We start from the raw sequence: 22,297 nt of genomic DNA, 5'->3' as shown, positions 1-22,297 counted from the left end.
AAAGCCCGCCCGGCCGCCAAACGCGCCGAGCCCGCGCGACACCTCAGGCGAGGAAGGGCCGCTTCGCTTTACGGCAGCGCCCGCCGGCGGGAGGAGGAAGGAGCGCGGCCTTCCACGTGGGGCAGCGGCCCGAGCGCGGCGCCATGAAGCGGCCCAGTGAGCGGCGGGAGCGGGGGCACCGGTGGCCGCGGGCCTCGGGCACTATCGCCGGCCAGCGCTCGGGGGCGAGGGAATGGCGGGGGCGGGCGGCGGCCCGGGACCGGGGGAACGGGGGCGGGCTGGGGTTCGGGGGGGGGGGGGGGCGGGGGAGTCGGCCGCCCGTGGCGGAGCGAACGGCGGCGGGCCGGGGCGGGGGAATCGGACGGACACCGGGGCTCGGGGGAACCGGACAGACCCCGGGGCTCGGGGGAATCGGACGGACACCGGGGCTCGGGGGAACCGGACAGACCCCGGGGCTCGGGGGAATCGGACGGACACCGGGGCTGGAGGGAAGGGCGGCGGTGGGAGCTCGGCCGCTTCCCCGGGCGCCCGTGAGCGGCGGGGCTGTCCCCGCGGCGGGGGGAGCCGGCGCTGAGGGACGCGGTGCCTTGCAGAGCTGAAGAAAGCCAGCAAGAGGCTGACCTGCCACAAGCGCTACAAGATCCAGAAGAAGGTGAGTCCCGGCCCTGGGGGCGGTGGGGAGCCCCCCGGGCTGCCCCTGCCCCACGGAGCGGGGCGGGGGGGGAAGTGTCTGTCGTTTTCTAATTAAAGCTCCATGCTAACTAATTTAACGCTAAAAGCATTTTTTTATATACTATTACGGAAACATGTTGTGCGTATACGTGCACACAACGAGGATGTTACATTGAACGTTAAGGAGTCTGGACTGTAGCGAGGAATTTGCTTTCCAGTTACCCTAGGCTGAAGGACGATGTAGAAAGGAGCGTAGGTTTTTTACGTCGTTACATTTTGCGTTATTTTGTGCTGGTACGTTCAAGTCTAGCTTTACAATGAGACATTATGCAATCGAAAGACTTCAATCTCAAGTCAGAAACGTACCCTTTTTTACTCTCTATCTGTAAAGAGGAAGGATACAACCCTTTTTTTTTTTTTTGCCTTAGACTGAGAAAATATTCTTGTTGCTGTCTTCAGATCAGAGAACACCACCGAAAAGTCAGGAAGGAGGCCAAAAAACGTGGACGCAAAAAGCCCAAGAAAGATCCCGGTGTTCCCAGTGCTGCACCATTTAAGGAAGAGCTTCTACGGGAAGCAGAGCAAAGAAAGCAGAGGGTAAAATACAGTTTGTGGTAAAGAGGACAAGAACTGAGACCATTCCCATCTTCAAGGAAGCTTTGTGTGCACGTGCGCACCCAGAAGTGCAATCGTGGTAGATTGTAAATGGTCCTAGTAGACATGTACTTTTGAAAAATAATATATTTATTTCCAGCATTATACAGTGTGTAACAGTTTGTTCTTTTATTTTTAACCTCCATTTCATCACTGTATGTATAAATCATGCTGGAAGTTTCATTTCTAATGTAACCCAAATTGCCTGTGATGCTAACATACATAGGTGTCCCATCAGAATGCTAGAAGTTAAGTCTTGGCATTATGTGATTATACTAAAAATAAGGATCTGCTGTCTGCAGCATGGAGTAACATGACATGAGAGCAGCACCCTTAACAGTTGTAATGTCGTTGCTGTATGGCTGTTATTTTGGGGTCTAGCTAATAGATGTATTGCCTCTGGTTTTAAGGCAATTGAAGGCAACAGTATTCTTTCCACAGTAGGATGCAAAAAAAGTTCCCAGTGTCACTTGGACAGCCGTGAATTCTAACTAAGCTGTCCCAGGAACTTTGGTCAGAAATAAGTAAACAGGGAGAAAGAACAGTCTTCCTTACCACTTTCAAATGTGTTTTATCTGGCTTGGGTTTTTGTTTGTACTCAGCTTGAAGAACTAAAACAAAAGCAGAAGCTCAACAGACAGAAAGAACATGAAAAGAAGAGGAAGCTTGAAGCTAAAAAGAATGCAGCTAAAGTCAAGGAAAAAGCAGAGGGAAAGGTTGGTGTGTGGTATGATTTTGATTCTTTGAAGCTTATGGAAGCAATAAAAGTCATCCTGAAACTACATCTTCATAAGCAGTATGTTACGTGTTGTATTTTCATGCTGTATATGCACACAAGTATAATACACTAATTCTCAGTTAAATCATTCCCTTTCATTTTTATTTGCATTCAGGAATCCTCTGGCAAATCTAAAGCAAAGACTAACAAACTGCTCGATAAAAATTCAAAGAAATCATTCTGCAGGGAGCTCAAGAAGGTGAGACGCTTCAACTATTTTTATGTAAGAGTCAGCAATGAGACCACTTGTTATTTTCCTTCTTTGCATTACTGTGCAGCTGCTAGAGAGTATAAAGGTTGCTTGTGATAAACTTCAACATTGAAGTAAGGGATTTTACAACAGAAACTGGGAGGGTTTCAGTCTTGTCTGGTGTGAGCTAGTGAGACATCCAGCACTTTGAGGCATTAGACTTCTTGGGCCAACGTCAGTACATACTGAGTGATCAAAGAGCTCTTGTAGTAATGAGGTACTAGTGTCTAAGGATTTCTTGCCTTTGGAGGAAAAAGATGAAAATTGCTTCAGCTTTCTGGTTTGTAGTTCAGAAGAAAGGAGCTCAAACAAGAACAGTCGTATGAAACCTCACCAATCATTCTGTGAAATTCAACAGTAACTGTTGTAAGCCACAGCTATTCCAGAGTTGTTATCTGTCAAATGGTCTGTCATGTCTTATTTGAGAGTCTTCTCTCTTTTTTTCTGACCTAGGTAATTGAGGCCTCAGATGTGGTTCTAGAGGTTTTAGATGCAAGAGATCCAATGGGCTGCCGGTGTCCTCAACTGGAGCAAGCTGTAACTTGCTCTGGAGGAGACAAAAAGCTGCTGTTGGTTCTGAACAAAATTGGTAAGAAGCACAGGTTTCCTTGAAGTGTTACTTGGTAACTGTGTGGTTCTGTGGTAGGTGAGCTATGAAGATTTTAAAGGAATCTGAGATTCCCTTGAGGACATAAGATCCAACTCTGAGCTCGCTGCCCTACTGACGGGGTCACATTTCCTCCACCTTTTGGTCTAGTTTGCTAAGAAAACACCACAGACAGGTAAATGCACATTAGCCCCTTTCTTTTGCAATAAATTCTGAAGGCATTGGCCAGTCTCAGCCAAATTTGACAGAAGTTAAAGATCTTAAAATTTTTATAACATTTTTGTGAACGTAGGTGAGTAGGCAGAGGTCACAATGCTGGTCCCCACTGAGGCAATGGGGAGTTAAAGATCAGCAAATCAATGCAATAGTTGGATTTGAAATTTGGCTTTGGGAAGTATTTTCTGCCTTCCGTTGCTGTATGAAAGAATCCACGCAAAAGCAAGTGAAACCAGCTAAAAAGGCTGGAAATTACTGAGTTACCAGCAGCAAAAAAAGAAAATACAAAGAGCAAGAGCAAAGGGAACTTTGTATTAGAGTAGCCTTTGCAGGGATGATGGGATAATCCTTCACAGAACATCACTCTGTACCATAAAAAGTCTCCTAGCAAGACCCCAGCATTAAAAACCTGACAAAGAGGCCAGGTAGTATGTAGTATGTTCTGCTTGAGGCAGAAAATAAAGACTAAAACTTGCAACACTGGGTGCCTTTGGGGAACATACCCAGTACTTTATGACAAGTAATGTTTGGCTGAAAACCCTAGTAAAGAAGCGTACTAAATGGACAAAATACAGCCTGGTTCCTGATACATTAGATTTCCTCCACACAGTGACATTTAAGATTCACAGAAGTGAAAGGACTGTGCTCTTTTTTCCAGATTTAGTGCCAAAGGAGAACTTAGAGAAATGGTTGCATTATTTGAAGAAGGAGTTTCCAACGGTTGCTTTTAAATCAGCAACGCTGATGAAGGACAGGACTATGGTAAGAGCACTGCAGGCTGTTTCATGACTAAGTCATATGTGTTTGCAGTCATACATGTTGAAACGTGTTGAGAAACAGGAACTCCTGTTCTTTAAAATTCCTTTTCCCTTTGCTTGATTATACTGCTGTGACTAATGGATATGCCTGTCCACTTTGACTAAGCTTTGTGGTACAGTGGGTGAATTCTTGCTGTTGAAATACATATTGTTATTTGTGCCCAGGATGCTGGACTAGAATAAAAGCAAGTCTTTTTTCTACTGTAAGAAGGACAGTGAGGGGAGGAAGATGAGGAATTTTTCATCTTCTACATAGGATGGTTGCACCAGTTATATCTGAGTTGTTTTGTAGATAAAGTGGTGCAGGCTATACTACTGCATTCATCCTGACTGGCCATCAATAAAGGTAGCACCTGACATTATACTCTTCATGAAGTAAAGGGGTTAGCTCCCTGTGTCCTAGTCTCAACTCTTTGAAGATGCTCGTTTGAGTTGAATGTGTATTAATACATAATGCTTCACATGCCTTAACCCTGATAACAGCATAGTGAAATAGACCCTCCTGTGAAATGGCGCAGAAACTGCAATGCAGAGAGCAGGTCTTCAAATCCTTCAAAAAATTGAAGTCTTTTGAGTGAAGTTGCAGATTTAAGAATTCTACCACCTAAACGTACATGATTATTTTATGGTTGCACAACAAAACTGCAATACAGCCTGAACTGACATCACAACACCTCTACATCAGTTCACATTCCTTTTTCTCTTAGTAGTCGACAGCTACCTTTTTTACTGTCACTTAACTGATTAGCCAATTTCTTATTAAACTAATTTCTTCTGTTTAGAAGAACACAGTAACATCATCTAATAGAGGATAGGAGTTGGAAACATTACAGTAGATAAATATATATGCTTAGATTTATTTATCTCCCTAAATAGCTCCTGACCATGGGCTTTTTTTGCCTTTGAATCCTGTAGCAGGAACAGTTCAAAAAAAGACGTGCACGTGTTGACTTATCAAGAACCACAGAATGTTTTGGAAGCAAATGCCTTTTGAAACTTCTTCAACAGCACGGGAAGACTCAAAACAAAGCCATTCAGGTTGGGGTAGTAGGTAAGCATTTGGAGAGACAGGAGGAGTTTCCTTCTCCCATAAAGCTTTCATATCCTGCATTATAAATTGGGTAAAACAACTAACACATGACTTGCTAATGGGCTTTCTAGTCATTATTCTTACCTTCATCTAAGACTCACTATTGTAGTACTTCAGTTGACAGCAATCTACATTGCACTTAAATGCATGTAGTGTATGTGATCTGTGGAAGCCACATTGTGTGAGGCCTTAGCTGATTCACCAACTTAGGGGAACAAGAGAAGCAGGTTACATACCATGCAGCTTGCACTGCCTTCCTCTTACCTGATAAGATTTGTGGTGTTACATTCAGTGTTTTTATTATCAGTGTGAGAAATGAGGATACAGACTTTGTCTTACTTCTGTAGTGAAGACTTCAGATCCAACTCTGATCTCACACTGAAGATGTACTTTAACAAAGACACCTGGAAGAAGCAGTTTTGATCAGTGTTACATAGGTTGAGTTTTCTTATTTAACTTACAAGGATTTATGTGGTTTTCTTCAGGTTTCCCTAATGTGGGAAAGAGCAGCATAATCAACAGTCTTAAAGGAGTTCGTGCCTGCAATGTTGGCCTAGCAAGAGGTGTTACCAAGTAAGCCAAGTCTGAAAAAAAGCTGTTCCTTTCTCTGTTTTTGTGTTCTGATCACCTCGAGTTTGTTTGTGTACAATTCCCATCCATTAGGGGCAAAGTATGCCCCTGTGTGCAGGTTTAAATGCATGTTTCAGTTTTCCAGGGTGAAAGATACTGATCTGTGTGATGCAAGCTGTCAGGAGAGAATACAGTGTATAAGCTTGCTCTTTTGGTACATGTGGATTTCTGTCCTACACAAAGCATATGATGAGAAAGCACTGAAACTGACTCTGGATGAAGTGCATTCAATCCAATGCTGAGCTTTGTCTTGCATTCCTCACCATTACCAGTCCTTTGCTAGTTGATTATCTTTACTAACAGTGCCTTTCTCTCTGAATAGGTCCATGCAAATTGTGCACATTGATAAACAGACAAAGATGTTAGACAGTCCAAGTATAATTGCAGATCCTTCCAACAGTGCACTGGCACTGGCCTTGAGAAGTATCATAGACACTGAAGAATCAGACTCAGCAGATGTGCTTGAAGGAGTAGATGCCATTCTAAATCACTGCAGTAAACAGCAGGTGAGCTCCATCTTTTTCCCCATCTCTCACTGAATTTGACTTCTCTGTAGGCTGCTTAGGCCAATAACGAAAGTTCATTTTACTTCAACTAATTCTGGTGGCTTTTGCACTGCTTTCCCCTAACCATACAGAGTAGCAAACTTTGGCTAGTGTATCCAATGCTAAGTGTGATTTTTCATCCTTATAAACAGAAGGCAGAAACAGCATGCCAGGATCCTGTCAGCCAGAGTCTATTTTCCCAATAACTTTTCTGATTTTTAAAAACCCTGCTTTTAAGACTTCATTACAGTATCACAGAGTGAAAAATGAAGATATTCTCACTGCTTCCTATTATTACAGTGAAGACCTCAGATCCAACTCTGATTTCACTCTCATTTCAAGTAGATTAACTTAAGCCTGATCCCCATTCAGTTCTGTGATAACTGTGTTTTCACTAACCACTGTGCTGTCTCTGTACACCCACTAGTATGGGTGAATGGCAGATGAATTTGTTGATGAAGTAGACATTTTGCTTTGTAATGTGTACTCCCACATGCAAGAGAAAAACAGCTCTTCACATAGTTGTTCATCCTCATTGTAATCCAATTTGATTTGCTCTTTTATTCCTAAAACTAAGATAAAAGTGGGTATCTCTTTCTGAATCTACCATTTTCTTTTGCACTAGGTAATGATGCACTATAGTATCCCAGATTTCAAGAACACTGAAGAGTTTTTGACTTTACTTGCTCAGAAAAGGGGTATGCTGAAAAAGGGAGGTGTTCCTGACATAGAGAATATAGCTAAGTTACTACTTTGTGACTGGACAGGGTAGGTATGCTATGAATTTTGCTTTACGCTGCTCACCTTTTTCACACTGTTAATCCAGCACAGCAGAAGCCCTGAGTCCTGTGAAGTACTTAGAAAGTAGAGACTGCTTTTTTTTTGCTTTTTTTTTTTTCCTTTGTTTGCTTTCTCACATTTTACTTTGGTAAAGAGAGCTGGATTGGCTAACAGATTTAGAGAACGCCAACCATGGATAATTTTCTAAAGTAGTGAAGGGCACATGGAAAGGGTCAGAGCATGTTGCATGTTACTCCATAGCCAGTTTGCTGACTTCTGCTATAACTCTGTTAGGGGAATTTGCCTTCTCTCAAATACTGAGTCCATGTAGTCCTCTTACACAGACGGGAAAGGACATGGTAAATTTTCTGTGTAAATTTATAGTGGTTCCTATATTCTGGGGGTGGGAATAAACGTAACTCAGAATCGGTAATTGAGTGTGAGTATTTCCCTTGCTCAAGTGGTTCAGCTGCTTTTGCAGCTCATGATTTTACAGGCAAGTGATTTGTGGTGACAAAGTATGCCATTTCTTTTTCCTCTCAGGAGTGGGCTATCTACTTGACAGTGTTATTGACAACTTCAGAGTCAAATTTAGATAGCTATTTAACTGCTGTTAAGCAGACAATAATAAATGAGTAGTTAGGTTGAGGAGTTTGAGAGGTTTGTGCTCTGGGTTTTATTTTTAAATACAGTGATTTAACTATGTTATCTTTGGTTGTTTTTTAATGCTGATATTTTATTTTCCCAGAGCTAAAATAAGCTACCACTCACAACCTCCAGTATCTCAGAGACCGCCACCATATCTTACAGAAGACAAAATAGCTGAAATGCAGGAGTGTTGGAATTTAAAGAACCTAGAAGAAGAAAACACCACCACTGTTCAAGGTAGGACTGTTACTGTAACGCACTGCTACCATTAAGAGTGGTAGTAGTAGTTTTAATGGGAGATTTTGAATGGAAGTCCTCCTGGGGTTTATATGATAGCTTTGCCAATATGCAGTGAATATGAACCTTTTAAGAATGGAGTGGATTCTGATGCAAGAGAACAGTGCATCTGTGTGGTATCTTAACACAAATTACCCCTGCTAGGTCTTAGTTTCTGCTCATCTCACCTAACCCTCCTCAGTAGGAAACAGGGGAAAAGAACGTTGAAGAGCACATAAACACTGGCTCATTAGGCCAACAAAATACATTTTACTCAGTACAATCTATACTCAAATCCAAGTCTTTCAGCTCCTAGCAGTCTTCTGTAGATGCCTCAGGGAAAGCTATTCTCAGGGAATTGTCCTTTGTTCTACCTGCTTATGTGGGAGTGCTGTCTTGTGGAAGAGAGGGGGCAAGACTGTCTTTTCTTAGCCCTGACCTAAAATGGCTGTCCTCTCAGGGGGTAGGCATTACATCTGTTGCTGTCTAACAGTGACTTAACTGACACTTCCTATTTTTTCCCAGCTTTAAAATACCCCAGTCCAGCAAGCAGCATCATTTTCCAGTCACCTGGTATGGCAAATGGGACAATAGAGGAAAATAAAGTGATAGAGGAAGCATCAGAGTGGGAAAACTTGGAAACAGGCAAGAAGGGGGAGGAAGAAGAAGAAGAGGAGGATTTCACAGAAAGTGAGGATGATCAAGATGATGCAGAAGAAGAAGAAAAAGATGTCAAAGAGGTAAATCAGGGTTTCATTAGGCTTCTACCTGTTTAGATCCTGACACCAAGTACCCAGTCAGTATCCTGCTGTAAACTGAGAATGTGTAGGCACTGTGGAGCCACCAGGAGTAATCAAAAAGCTTTTCTCCTGGACATAAGGGTTGGGCTTTTTGTTTAGTTAAGGAAACAACATTGTTCTAAGTCAGTTCTAAGGTAGTGTGTTCCTGACCAACTATACAAGGGGACATCCCCTCTACCATCAGTCTCTGCTAGGTTTTATTCGCATGGGAGACTTCATTAGCAATACCTGCATAAACGCATATCTCTGACCTCTCTGACTTGTAGGAAACCAAAGTTCAGGTCACCAGGAAAGCAAAGCTTGGAAAACAACAAACAAGCCCTACAAATTCAGAAAAGCAGATAGCAGGTCTGTATTAAAAACCCTGGCTTGAAGGATAGTCTCTAGTACTCCAGCACTTGCATTGGTTTCACTAACACATGATTTTCTTTTCTCAGAAAGTGAACATTCCAATTCACTATCACTCAGCTTGGATAAGACAGCAGATGAAGATGATGCCTATGATTTTAATACAGACTATGTGTAATAAATTATGTTTGAAGACACTGTTTGGAGACTTATTACTGGCTTTCAGAACAGTCATGAAGACTTGTGTTGCAGCAGAAGTTGGAGGAATGTTGCATACCAGAGCTGCTGCAAAGATTCACAATTATTGCTGTGTCAAATAATGTATATAATAGTGTATCTCCCTTGATCGTTCCACATTTTATACAAGTCTAGGAAATAGACTGTATTCAGCTTTAAGTCCTAAACTTTATTTCCTGTGTTAAAGCCTATTTTAAAAAAATTCCTAATGGACTGTGTTAGTTTATTCACTTTGCCTTATAAAAAGATGTTTCAAAAGGATAAACCCTTTGTCTTTTTCTTTGAAAGACAATGGTAAATGTTTAATTCCAGTCATGTTCAAGCAATTGAATTTCAAGGTAAGTTTTCATCCTCCCTTCATAAAATTTAATTGTTTTTTCCTAGAGGATTACAGAGAGTGTACCTGTAGAGCGTGACTTAAGTCAGTAACTTTTCAGTATACTTTTGCAAAACTTGTAGAACTTCTGTATGTAAAGGTTGGCTAGAACATGCTACGTGCTTCAGCTAGACATAAGGTATTTTATCTAAGTACTGCTTTCTATGTTCAGAACCTTTATTGGGAAAGGTAACTAGCTTATGGTATTGGTAATCTGTCTTTACTGGGGAACAAGCTTTTTGTTCTTAGAGTGCTTTTGAACAAAAGACATATTTCCTGATGACATCTATTATACAAGGCAACAACCGGTAACTAAGGCAAAATGTTGCCCTGTGTGATAAGGACGTGTTACTGCACTCAGCCTATAGCGGAACTGGGGTAGCAAGAGAATTACCAAGAGGCCCTGCGGCTGCTCAATGAATTAAGAATTTAGAATAAACACCTGACACCAAGCATCTTCCTCCTATGCATCTGTTTTCTTCCTATTAACTTAAAGGTCTGATTGCTGTGTTCTCTAATAGATAGTTGTATTTTCCCTAAATGGATGTTGAGGCACAGTCTTCCTAGGTAGCTTAAAAAAGTATCAAGTGCAGCACAGACACATGCAGTTTATTTAGGCCTCCTAAAATACAGCCTGGTCATGAGAATTCAGTTGGTGTCAACTGATCTAGTACAATTTTTCAAAGATTGGTAACTGAACTTATTTTATTACTTCTAACCACTTCAAGGATAAGAATGGTTCTTGTTCATCAAAACCCAGAAAAAGAAACGATAGGCAACAAACCACAGATCACCATCCATGACAGAAACAGAACTATAGACAGCGACTGCAATGAGTCAGGCAGTTCGAAATCCTTCTAAATTACAAAGCAGTCCTAAAACCATACTTGTACTCATGAACAAGCCCCTTAGCTCTCTGCTGGCCTGTATCTCGGAGCATGCAACACTGAGCCCGTCACTGCATTAACACAAAGCCTTTTGTCTAATCACCTTATACTGAAGACTGTTCACAAGCAGTATTATTGAATAAAAATGACAACTTGAGTTCAAACCTGTATTAAATGGAATGGTTGGCACAGTAGCTGCCGGGATAGATCAGCTAATAATAACCACTACTCAAACTTAACACTACAACTATGAAAAAAAACAACTTACCTATAGAAAAGGCGATGGGCAGCCAGCTGCAAAAGGGCACAGGAATCTTGCTTGGTGAGTTTAAAGGGCCAGACTGGGAAAGGCACACTGGGAAAAACTTCTATAGCAGAGCCATGCTCACTTGAGAGAGCTATGAGGAACTTAACAGTAACAAAATTAATCTGTAATTCATACAGACCGATTCCCAAAATAAACATTTTGTGCAATTTTAGAATGAGATTGCTTTCGCAAAGATGAGATCAATTGACTTCAGTTTCAATCACTTGCTACTGTATTTAAGTATAAAGGAAATGCACTTCATATATCAGATCAAGACTAGAATCAGATTGCCATTTACCTGAGGTTTGAGTCAACGATGTTAAAATTAGCTTTTATTTTTGAACAAAGTTTTCTCCACCACTTTACAAAAAACGTTTTAGTGTTCACTGGCAGTTAAAACCACTTTGCATAGTGAAATAATACTTGAAAAATTCATCTTTCAAAAAAACAAGATTCAATTTTGCAGAATTCTGCAAGACTTACACAGAAATGGTTGGGGGGAGATCTCATGCAAGAAAGGGTTGTTGAGGAAACTACTTCACAGGATAAGGAAACAAACAAAAAAAAACCCAACCAAAACAGAACAAACCCAAGCAGCTCTTCATTACAGTACATTGCTGTGCAAGATCTGCGTGGTGCAAGCACCAGCTGAAGTTGCAGCTTGTTCTTAGACACTGTTCTTTTCTGTAGCTGACAAAGTGATCCTCCTGTAGAAGACTTGTAGTAAAGAGCAGAAGAACGTGCAATAGACAGAAATGAACTAACAAAAGTGCTAGTTTGTGGAGATCCTCCCTTGCTTTCTATAGTGTTGCTGGAGTAGCGTTTTCTGTCACACAAGTGAAGCGAGTCTCCTTTCGACCTGTGGATTTCAGAACCACACCTGAATAAGTGCGTCACCTTGTGCTCCAGAAGGCAAGGACTGCTCTCTAATACAAGTTGGCAAAAAAAAAAAAAAAAAAAAAAAAAAGTTCTGCTTGGCTCCAGAAGTTTCCTGAGAAAATGCCGTCAGTTATTAAAATTGACTCTACTTTGCTTCATAGGCTTCTGAATGTCTGCGGAGCAGGCTGAACTTGCCTGTAGGGTCAGGGACATACCACTTCTCCCAGACTTCAGCATATGAAGCTGTTCTTCCCCATGGTTTGAAATGTCCATTCCAATGGAGCAGCTTGGCAGCTTTCACAAACTGAGGAGAGTACCTTTTTCCAGCACTAGACCCTTTTATTGAAAAAGAAGCATTAGTGCCTGAAATAAAGGCAGCAGAAACACCAACATGCAACATTTTAACTTCAAAACAAAGGATTTCAACAAAGGAAATGCTGTCATTTATGGAGAAAGGAGGTGATATGGGAGGCAGAAATCAGGGCAAAGTGAAAAACATAATCAGGCGCAGCTGAATGCCACTTTGATTTGTCTCGGTATCTATTTTAATGTACTGCCTTAGCTTCCAAGTTCTTTAAAACCCCCTTAATACCCAGATGTATTCAGCAGCCTATGAATTGTTCATTGGAAACAAAACCTAAGAAACCTCTCCCAGCATTGGGGTTTCACCATTAGCAGAACAGATACGAATGTCTGTTTTTCTCAACAGTCTTGGAAGAAACACCTACAGATACAATATATATGTGGAAAAAGAAGAAGAAAATGAGAAGTAATTTGAGAGTAATTCAATTCAAGAGCTATTCCCCTGGCAGTTCAAAAAAGAACATGAAGGATCAGGCCCACAAACCCCAAGATGGTGTTGCAAAGCAGTGTTTCTTAAAGAACAAGGTATAAAATAGGGGAAGAAAAGATCCATTTGCTGCATCATCAACTAGGTGTCCAGCTACAGACCTGGGAAAGCACACTGGGGGAACAGTGTCACAAATGTTTCATACATACCGAGATGACGGACATTCCACATGGGATCAATACTGGAATGTTGCTTGTAAAATACAATTAGCAGTGGAGGTGTCGTGATGCTGCCAGCCAGACTCCTACTGTAAAGTTCTTCTCTGGAAGAGAAGATGAAAAAAAGTTGGGAAAGGATGCTTGTGTGGCCCTAAATCAGTTGATTTGTCACTTGCAGCTGCATGACAGGAATCCACAGATACACATACAGCCTTTCATTTAACAGTTAAATGCCATCACCATAACCCAACCCCTGACCCACTGTTGCCCCCAGCTTGGGGGTACTTACGCTACATTAAGTGCCATCCACTTCTCCAATTGCTTAGTGATGTTCTGCAATTTCCATTCTGTCAAGTTGGCAACAAAAACTCCTGGATTGAAAGAGCAGGTGTTGGCTTTCATGGCAAGCTTTCGGATGGTTTCTTTTTTGTAATCCAGAAACCCAATATAATTATACTGGGGAAAAAAAAAAAGAGAGTAGAAATTAGCTTAAAATATGGTCAAATTACTATTTGAAGAAAAATTTTGCACAACTCCCAACAGACAAGCATAACTTGAAGTTGTTAAAGCAAATACCTTCCTTCAAAATGAGAGAAAGAAAGCTTAAGAGGTCTACATTTAAAAAATATGGTTATATAAACCACATATTTTAAGGAATGCTGCACAGTCTTAATAATACCATATTATTAATATGGTACCACTCCCAGAAAAGCACTTTTTATACACTCACAAATGAAAAATTCTCCCTCTAATGTTCTAAGACCTCCTGCTGTTCCACACTGGGAATTGCCCTCATTGTAAAGCACAGCAAAAACTTGAAGTGCTTTTACCTTGCCTAAACAGAAACTGCAAGCGTCATTTGTAACACAAACATCAGAGTAAATTGATTTGGGTAGGGACAGTCACACCTTTAGGTTCACTGCATTTGGAAGTCAAACTGCAAGAGCATTAAAACCAAGTGCTTGTTTCCAAAGCCTGGGATCTCTAGTATTGTTACCATTGAATCAGAATAAAACTAACCTGATTGCCTGCTCCACGGACAGCAACTTTATTAGTGGTTGAGTCACAATCATCTGAAAATGCAGCTGCATGTCCAGGTTTCAATGGAGTGTTGTAAAGTTCAAGAATATCATCTGGAAAATGGAAGTAAGCACAGAAAAATTAAAAGTAATCCTGTTGAAGCACTTAGTGACTTTTTGCTCAGTCCATTGTTACAGCAGAAAAAAACCACTCAGTTTAATCCAATTTATTCATATTTACAAAGTTTCTATATCTTTCTGTGAAGTAGAAGTGTTTGGTTACTGTTGGAGATGGCATACTGACCTCAGCATAAGGCCAGGGGCAAAAGGCTAAGAAAAGGTCCCATACCTTGCACTATTATATCATCATCCACATAGATGGCCTTCTCTGCATGAGGTACCAAATTGGGCAAGTAGAATCTTGCAAAGGTTAACTGTGAAAACAAGAAAGCAAAAGAAGTGAAGAATTAAATGAAAAATTGTCCAAATAAATGTGAAATTGACTGATACTCCTGGCAATTATCTATGGCACTAAGGTCCAAGACAACTTCTATCAATGAAGTAAGGTAGGCAGCAATATCCTAGACGTTATTTAAAATAAACAGGTTCCATCAATTCCTGGTTTCCTATGAATTTGTGCATTGATAAACTAACTTTAAACTGGTCTATATTAGAATTTCTTATTGCTCCACACATATCTGTAGCATCTCTGATGTGTTGGCATGCTTGACATGCAAGCTGCTGTGTTTCACTGTAGCTAGCAGCAAAAAATGATACTAGGCATGCATATGTAGATACTCAAATCCATCTCTCACTATCTGGAAACTTACTGAAGTTTAGGAATTTGATTATAAAAGATTGCTTCTATGTTAACAGATTTGGTTTTGATCTCGAGTTGTGTTCAAAAGCCAATATCAAAATATAGTGTTACTAACTAATAATTGCAAAAAGTAATCGACATCATCCTCACTGGTTTTAAGGTGTCTGCCTTTTGAGGATCCACTTGTACTTTCCCTTCTAAGACACGAGGGTCAAAATCCAAAATTCGGTATCTCAAATTTTTCAGAGCAGTGTTACTTAGCCACAGCCTGCAAACAGGAGAAAGGCACAGATCTTGTTAAATAAAACAAAATCAAATGAAAAGTAAGAGATCCGATTGCCAATGACACAGACCTTGATCTGGCCACTCGCTTCCCTATCCAACAAACATACATGTAGAATATAATCTATGGCTGATGTTGGTGGTGTCCTGTACGACTGCAGGGGTATGCCCGCCATCAGCATACTGCACAGCTGTGACACATGAAAGGTATGAGGTTGCTTCTTATTTTATTGGAAGTATGTGGTCCTGTTATCACAGATCCTTCACAAAAAGTATCAGTGTGAATGGATGTGGGTAAAAATAAAAGGATCAAAGAACAATCTAGAAAAATGGAGAAACCTCATCGCCAGCATTTGAATTGCTTAGATGAAATGTAGGAAGTACTTTTTACAACCCCTCCACCAACGAACTCCACTGTTGGATATAACACCGCTGGAAAAGATGGCTCTTTTCCATCCCTGAAACATTACCAGAAGGAATGACCGTAGGGCTCCCCGCAGCAGCCTTGTCAAAAAGCTGCAATAAGAAGCAGCAGATAGGACTGCAATTTAGAGGAGTGCAGTTCCAGGGAAAGTCAGCTCCTCCTCTTCTCAGAGATACTTAAGTTTTACAGTATTGTGGGAATCTAATGAAAAGATCATTACCTCAAGTGATCCACAGTATCATTCAAAGTAACAATATAGAAAACCACGTTGGATTTGGTGTGACGGTAAATACTGTTCATGGCTGCAATTGCACCCCCAAGCCTCTCATCTGATGCTGCAATGACCACAGAAATCTCCTTATCATTCCTTTCATCTGCCAGCCTCTGGGGAACTGCAGGTATGAAATCTATAGGCTGAAGTCCTAATGGATTTGAATCTGTGGAGTACAAATGGCATCACATAATTGTTTTATGCAAATGAAACACAGACATTACTACCACACTAAAATTCCTAACACCTTCAATTATTTCTAAGACACAAGGACTTGGATGTCCGAGCTGAGGTGTAGATTACAGCGTGCCAATATCAAACACTTAAAATAGAGCACCTGCTCTTGAGAATCTGAGATGTTAATGAATAGGAAAACATCACACTTACAAATAAACTACATGCATTTAACCATACATATTCACACACAGCACAACAAGGTACTAAAATGAGGCTTAAACTACAGTAAGCTGCACTTACCCTTGGTCCCCTCTGCCCTGTCTATAATCTCACTGACCTCCCCCTCCTGTTTACCCTAACCACGTTCCTAGTCTTCTCCACATCACCCTTCATTCTTTTTCTTATCTTTTCTTTTCCTCTTAGGTAGGAACCAATGAAGAAAACAAAAATTCTAAATTAAAGTCACTGTTGCGAATTTTTTCCCGCCAAAGATCAAGGCATTAAGTACAGCCCATGTTTATTCAGGGATCACAGATCACACTACATTATCTAAGCTCAAACCACAAGAATTTATACTCACAGTGCACAGATAGGAAAATGGGAGGTCAGCATTGAAATTTATTACTAGACCACATCACCTGTAAAAGCTGGCAAATCGCCCCCTACCCGGACTTTTTATTACAACATTGGTACCTTTCAGATGATCTAGACTATTACATATTAGATAATTTTAGATAATTTGAGGAACATAGCAAACAGGGACTTGGCAGTTTGCAGGCAGTGGTCTGCTGTTCACAAAGCTCAGCTTCTGCTCTGTTTGCCACTTCCTAATGACAGAGCTCAACAGCTTTGACTTCAACTGATTCGTAGTTAAGGCCTGTCAGGCTTATTCTACCACTGTTGGGAAGCACCTGTACAACTGCTACCCAGAAGCAACAGCTCCCAGGAGTGGCAAACTAGGGCTTGGCAGCTAACGGGGACATGGAGAGGCTCTGTGGGACCACATGCAGTTCTTAGAAGTGGACTCTGGAAAATGAAATTGCTTTGCTAAGTAAAAATGAATCATATCTTTATGACTTTCAAAGCCAGAAGGAACCCTTACTGCTATCTTGCCTGGCTTCCTGGCTGAGAAAAGTCACAGGACAGCAAGAACAGACAAGCCCACCAAGCTGAAGTTTCTTGGGTATGAGAACAGGAAAAGGTCTACTCATAAGAGAATACAAAAATCATATCTTGTTATGCAAATGATTGATCATTATCATACAAGTTATTTCAGCAATGTGGTGGTTTCTGCCTGGCCAGAGCATGTACTTTCCCACCAACCTTAAAAAAAAAAAAAAAAAAAAGAAAGAAAATTTAAATTAAAATAAAACCCAACGTACCTGACAATTCCCGTTTCAAGAAGTCACTGAGGCCTAGGAAGTTATGATGAAGAACTAGCAAAAATATGACAACAGCCACTACAAGGATGGAAATGTTCACTGAAAATTTAGAAGAAAAAAGTTTATCAATATAACCAGAGAAAGATTGGGAAACTCAGAAAAGTACAAAAGAGATTTTAAAAACATTAGACACACACATATACACATACCTTTCCTTAATGTCATTTTTCTTCTGTTATTTTATGTATTAGCATAAGGTTCCTACAAACCTGCAAGAGAAAAAATACAGCAGTCACTTCCTATGTCCAGCGCATGCCTACACAAGGCATAGCACACTATCACCAGGAACATCCAAACAGTTTCCAAATGCAGCAAATGTTTCCTTCTCTTAAAAAGACAAAGCCGTATTTCACATTTGAATAACTGAGTATAGTATCTCAGTAACTATGTAGCTACAATGACATATCTAAAGAAGAACTCGGAGATAAAAAGGGAGACATACAGATCTTGCCACTTACTTCACTGACAGAAAAAAAAACCAACTCCTTCTGCCAGTCATAAGTGATCTGAAAAGAATCTGGAAAATTACACGTGGTTTCTTTACTGTTGAAAAAATTTGTTTAACTATCTGAAATGGAAGCATCTCAGCAATAAGGCAAATGATTATACATTTCTTTCCATAACTAACAGCAAGATTTTGGCAGGACACAGTGTTTATAAGATTTTAACAAATAGCATTATACACTTCCAAAACCATGAAATTCTCTACGTGAAATGTAACAGCATATCAGCTGAAGTGTCATTGCACAAAAAAGATCACAAAAGTGTGAAAGAAGGTGTTACCATCACGTTATAGAAGGGGGTAAAAACACAATGGAATGATGCAATTTTGGTATGCAATTCAAACACACTTCATTATTTAACGGTAAATGTGATTGTAAAATCAGAACAAGAACTACTTAACGTGGAATGTGAAGTAGCTCTCAAGTAACACACAGAAAGCACTCACACCATAACAACACGCAAAATTCACGGAACAGCAACAGTTCTGTCACTGCAAAATCTCCAAATTAAAATACTGCAAACTGTGTTGTGACTGTTATACGTGTCAGACGTAACCATCTTCTTTCCGCTGTTGCACTTCTCCCACGGGGAAGATACGTTTATCGGGCACAACAACTAAATGCCATGTGCCGTGCCTACAGGACTACTGAAACGGGTCAGGACACGCCGCCTTACTTTACAGGAGTACAATGCAATGCTCCTCAGCCCCGGCGGCAGCGATGCTGAGGGCGCACGCACCTACATACGACTTCTGCCCTTCAGTGACACTACAGCAGCCTGCGCTAAAAGCATTTACAGACTGACTTTTCCTGAAATTACTGTCCGTGCAAACACAAACCCACGCTAAAACACTCAAAACACCCGCTCGTCGCTACGCCGCCGCAACGCCGGTTACTCCGGCGACGCGGTTCACACACGCTAAGCCGGGCACACGACCGTTCCCCCCCCCGTCCCGCTGCATCGCCCAGCAGCACAAACCGCGCTCCCTCCGGCCGCCGCCGCGGCGGGGCTCCTCCTCCGCGGCCCGCGGGAGGCACAGCCCGGGCGGGGGCCCCAGGAGCCCCGCTCCGAGGCCGGCAGGGCCGAGCCCAGCTCTCCTCCACCGAGACCTCCCCCCCGTTCCCCTCACCGTCCGCCCGCGCCGCCGCCGACTGCCACCTCGGCAGCGCGCCGCCCGCGCGGCCGCCGCCGCGCACCAGAAGCCCAACGGGCCGCAGGTGTCCGCCGCGATGCCTGATGGCCGCGAGGGCCGAAGGCCGCGCCGCGCCTGCCCTGCTGCACCACTAGCGGGCCTGCGGCAGCTGCCGGCGGCTTCGCGAGGAGAGGTCGAGCCTTGGGCGGGAAGGGCCGCCCGCGAGCTGCCAAGTCAGCGTCGATTCCCGACAGGCGACCCCGCCGGCGCCTCGCACCTGCCGCCTGAAGGCCCCTCAGTCAGGGGTCCTGAGGCTCGAAGCCGCCGTTGCCGGGGAGACAGCGTCCCGCGCCGCGTCGGCGCCGGCCGTTGCCGATGGCGGCGCAGGGCGACGGCGGCGCGGGGCGGGCTGAGGCTGAGGCCGAGGCCCAGGCCCGGGGCGGCGGCGGCGCGGAGCCGATGGCTGAGGCGGGAGGAGGCCACGGCGGGCTGACGGAGGACGGGGCGGAGCGAAGGGGGCGTGTTTCCGGCCAGCTCAGCAGCCGCCTTCCGGTCCTGCTTCAGCGGGGTGGGCGCCGTGCTGAGCAGCGGTACCCGCCGAGCCGGCCCGCCGCCGCCGCCGCCTCCTCGCTGGTCGACAGGGAGAGCCGGCAGCCATCGCGGGGCCCCGGCGAGGAAAGCGGAGACGCCTACGACAAGAAGCAGGACGAGGACCGGGAGGCGCCGCTCTCCGCCGCCGCCGCCATGCTGAACATCTTCCGCTCCATCCCCACGCAGATGGTAGGGCAGCCGCCACGGGAGGACCGGCCGCGCCCCGGCCCTCGGCCCCTTGTCGCTGCTGGCGACGCGGCTGCGTGCGGGTTGTAGCGTTCCCCTTCCGCCGTGCGGTGTCGGTACCTGCGTGTGAGGAACTGCTGTCGGGGCCGAGGGCTGGCACTCCGTATCATTTCGATCTTTTGGTCTGAAAAGTCGAGCTTTAACGGGCTGTGAAGTGACGGCGATGTAGAGCTGCGCAAGGGAAACCCTCTGTACCGGTCTGTCTGTGCTCTGTACAGCCAGAAGGCAAAGCGTTCTCAGCGAGAGCCACGCTTTCTAAAGCCGTGCAAGCGCAGGTGACACGCGTACCGGGTCCTCTCAAGCATGTACTCTTTGCTGGTGTTACGGCTTTTGCATAGCGGTATTAAGCGAACGGCAACGGTATTTTGAACTTGCATGACTTATCCTGAACAGACTGTGCTTGCTTTTATTTTTAGATGATGTGGTCAAGAATAGAAGGCAGGTGTTAAGTGTGAATTAAGAGCTTAATTCTTTTACGCTGGAAATCCAGACACTAAGAAAAATAATTCCAGCCTGGTTTGAAAGTTGAACAGAAAAAGCTGAGAACCTGTGGTCAGGCTGACTCTAGGCTCTAACCTGAAAGAGTTTAACTGGTAGGTTTGTGTTCTGGGTAATTGACAAAAACGTATCTCTTTCTACAGGACTACAAGGGCCAAAAATTAGCAGAACAGATTTTTCAAGGAATCATTCTTGTCTCTGCAGTAAGTATACTAGAACTATGGGCAATAACAACAAGGACTTTGTCTTCTGATTTTACAAACAACGTTTTTTTCTGATTGTTTGGCTTAACTGGATCACAAAAAGCTTTAGACAAGATCAGAGGGGCTGTCATAGATTAAGACTTTTCTTCTTTCAGTCCTTTACTTTCATTATTGGCCTACAATTTTGAAAACAAGGTTAGAAAGATGTATGAACTGTGCTTTTGAAACACCTGTATTTTTCTACTTAACTGCTGCCCCCTGCCCCCAAACTTAATCATGGCATGGGAAATGTTTTTGTTTATTTAAAGTTTGATTTTTTTTTAATTTTTTTTTTTTCCCCCAGATAATTGGTTTCATTTATGGATACATCACTGAACAGTTTGGATGGACTGTCTACATAGTTATGGCTGGATTTGCTTTATCATGTTTGGTAAGAATTTTTTTTCCCCAAACCAGAAAATACATGCACTATTTAACCTGAAATAATCATTAAATTAAGGGACTGTCAGTACAGACAAATGTTTGCTATATAACTCAGATTGTTAATACATATTTTTACTTTCTTTGATCTGAAGAAAGTCCTTTACAAGCCAGTAAGTGCCTTTTCTCAAATGCTAGTAAGATTTTAGAAAACACTGCAATTTAATATTGGTTTTGAATTAATTTTTCATTTCAATTGTGTGTTACTTTTAAGTCAAGCTGATAGCACTGATAACAGAAAGGACAGTGAGGCTTTCTGTGCAGTAGTTGCTTGTCATGAAAATTTTGCACCAGGCCCATGCCAACCAAGGAGAGAGGCTAGGACGCAAAGTATAGAATTACAAGAGTAATTCCTTATTCGTGCACGTGAGGTGTCCTGTTCCAATGGTGGCACACCAAATGCGGTTTTACACATGGTTCTTATACCTTTCAAGCATTCAGATACAACACGATTTGACCAACTGCTACTTAACACACACATACTACTGTTTTGAAAAGCCGCTATAATTCTATGGCATCATCATCCATCTGCTACTTTCTTGATCTAAACGTCCCTGAAGTAGGTCTTGCTACAATTACTTACCTATGATGCCAGATAATTGCAGGGTTTCACAGAGGCGTTAGAGGGGCTAGGATGCCGGCGTTACCGCGTTAGTCCAGTGGTATCCTTTTTCTTCAGGGTGGGTGCTGTCATTCTCCTCCTTGCAATGAGCTGGGGTCCTTTAGTCATGCTTACTTAAGCATGACTATGCAGTATACAATCTAAACTATGTATGTATATTTCTCTGTTTTATAGTATGAAATTGTATGAACTTTTTTAAGACTAATTGGTACAATAGTTAGGGAATGAGATTTTCCTAACAAGCTCTACAAAACACTTATCTAGCATCTTGATTTACATGTTCTGACTTCATTCCTTTTCTCTAAGCTAACCCTCCCTCCGTGGCCTATGTACCGCCGCAATCCTCTGAAGTGGCTACCCGTCCAAGAGTCAGGAACAGAAGAAAAGAAGCCAGCAGACAGAAAGCCAAAGAGACATGCTAAAAGCTAAAAAATGTGGTTCTTCACGCTGTTAACTTTGTTAAATTTTGTTAAATTTTGTTAAATGCGTTTCCACTGGGAGATACTTCTTGGCTTAGTGTTTGGGTTCTTTCTTACTACTTTGTATACTTACTGTGAGCACACCAAGATCTGCAGAGAGCATGAAGGCTCACTAAATTTTTCCTGGAGTTTCAGTGAAGTCACTGGAAAGGCAGGGTGGGGGGATTAACTTTAGAAGGCTACTGGAGGTCACATCTCACTCAAGTACATTAGTAAAAAGGAACACAGTGAATCAAATCAAGTATAGCTAAGCTGTTGCTGTAGCCTAAAAGATAATATACAGCTGGACTTCTACTAAGAT

The 22,297-nt window shown here is 42.6% G+C and overlaps 4 protein-coding genes and 4 non-coding genes across 13 annotated transcripts in view; 6 read left to right on the top strand and 2 right to left on the bottom strand.

The window, feature by feature from the left end:
• Nucleotides 1-11,105, bottom strand: part of PBRM1 (polybromo 1) — an 80,485-nt gene extending 69,380 nt beyond the window's left edge. Inside the window, exon 1 of the mRNA XM_041118821.1 lies at nt 10,881-11,105. The gene's annotated coding sequence lies outside the window, so the exon portion shown is untranslated. The remainder of the gene's footprint in view (nt 1-10,880) is intronic.
• GNL3 (G protein nucleolar 3) lies at nt 28-10,178 on the top strand. Of its 2 annotated transcripts, none has more exons than XM_029996079.2 (15): nt 28-156; nt 594-652; nt 1,132-1,269; nt 1,929-2,042; nt 2,220-2,303; nt 2,808-2,943; nt 3,836-3,939; nt 4,911-5,046; nt 5,571-5,658; nt 6,038-6,221; nt 6,886-7,028; nt 7,789-7,925; nt 8,490-8,695; nt 9,031-9,112; nt 9,202-10,178. In XM_029996079.2, the coding sequence occupies exons 1-15, from the start codon at nt 144-146 to the stop codon at nt 9,288-9,290; spliced, it is 1,713 nt and encodes a 570-aa protein (XP_029851939.1). In that variant the 5' UTR covers nt 28-143; the 3' UTR covers nt 9,291-10,178. The 2 variants fall into 2 exon arrangements, with proteins under 2 accessions (XP_029851939.1, XP_029851938.1); XM_029996078.2 differs by having other exon boundaries at nt 8,490-8,704.
• Nucleotides 3,003-3,072, top strand: LOC115333456. The gene has a single exon (XR_003920805.1). It is a non-coding gene; the product is annotated as a small nucleolar RNA SNORD19 (small nucleolar RNA).
• Nucleotides 5,396-5,469, top strand: LOC115333457. Its single transcript, XR_003920806.1, has one exon. It is a non-coding gene; the product is annotated as a small nucleolar RNA SNORD19 (small nucleolar RNA).
• Nucleotides 5,890-5,967, top strand: LOC115333452. The gene has a single exon (XR_003920801.1). It is a non-coding gene; the product is annotated as a small nucleolar RNA SNORD69 (small nucleolar RNA).
• Nucleotides 6,522-6,597, top strand: LOC115333451. The gene has a single exon (XR_003920800.1). It is a non-coding gene; the product is annotated as a small nucleolar RNA SNORD19 (small nucleolar RNA).
• A 124-nt stretch (nt 11,106-11,229) lies between the features above and the next one.
• On the bottom strand, nt 11,230-19,223 carry GLT8D1 (glycosyltransferase 8 domain containing 1). Of its 5 annotated transcripts, XM_029996081.2 has the most exons (11): nt 18,808-18,860; nt 18,702-18,747; nt 17,391-17,450; nt 17,182-17,280; nt 15,572-15,788; nt 14,796-14,913; nt 14,175-14,259; nt 13,827-13,939; nt 13,096-13,262; nt 12,798-12,910; nt 11,230-12,134 (listed from the first exon to the last, which is right to left on the bottom strand). In XM_029996081.2, exons 3-11 carry the CDS (start codon nt 17,404-17,406, stop codon nt 11,944-11,946), a joined length of 1,119 nt encoding a protein of 372 aa, XP_029851941.1. In that variant the 5' UTR covers nt 17,407-17,450; nt 18,702-18,747; nt 18,808-18,860; the 3' UTR covers nt 11,230-11,943. The 5 variants fall into 5 exon arrangements, with proteins under 5 accessions (XP_029851941.1, XP_029851944.1, XP_029851940.1 ...); XM_029996084.2 differs by lacking the exons at nt 18,702-18,747; nt 18,808-18,860 and adding an exon at nt 19,155-19,223; XM_029996080.2 differs by lacking the exons at nt 18,702-18,747; nt 18,808-18,860 and adding an exon at nt 18,875-19,148.
• SPCS1 (signal peptidase complex subunit 1) lies at nt 19,171-22,021 on the top strand. Its single transcript, XM_029996085.2, has 4 exons — nt 19,171-19,657; nt 20,356-20,415; nt 20,759-20,845; nt 21,824-22,021. The coding sequence occupies exons 1-4, from the start codon at nt 19,253-19,255 to the stop codon at nt 21,944-21,946; spliced, it is 675 nt and encodes a 224-aa protein (XP_029851945.1). The 5' UTR covers nt 19,171-19,252; the 3' UTR covers nt 21,947-22,021.
• Nucleotides 22,022-22,297: the final 276 nt, after the last annotated feature.

This window comes from Aquila chrysaetos, chromosome 20, assembly GCF_900496995.4.
Source record: "Aquila chrysaetos chrysaetos chromosome 20, bAquChr1.4, whole genome shotgun sequence".
NCBI classification, from domain to species: domain Eukaryota; kingdom Metazoa; phylum Chordata; class Aves; order Accipitriformes; family Accipitridae; genus Aquila; species Aquila chrysaetos.
This window is presented reverse-complemented; position numbering and strand designations above follow the sequence as displayed.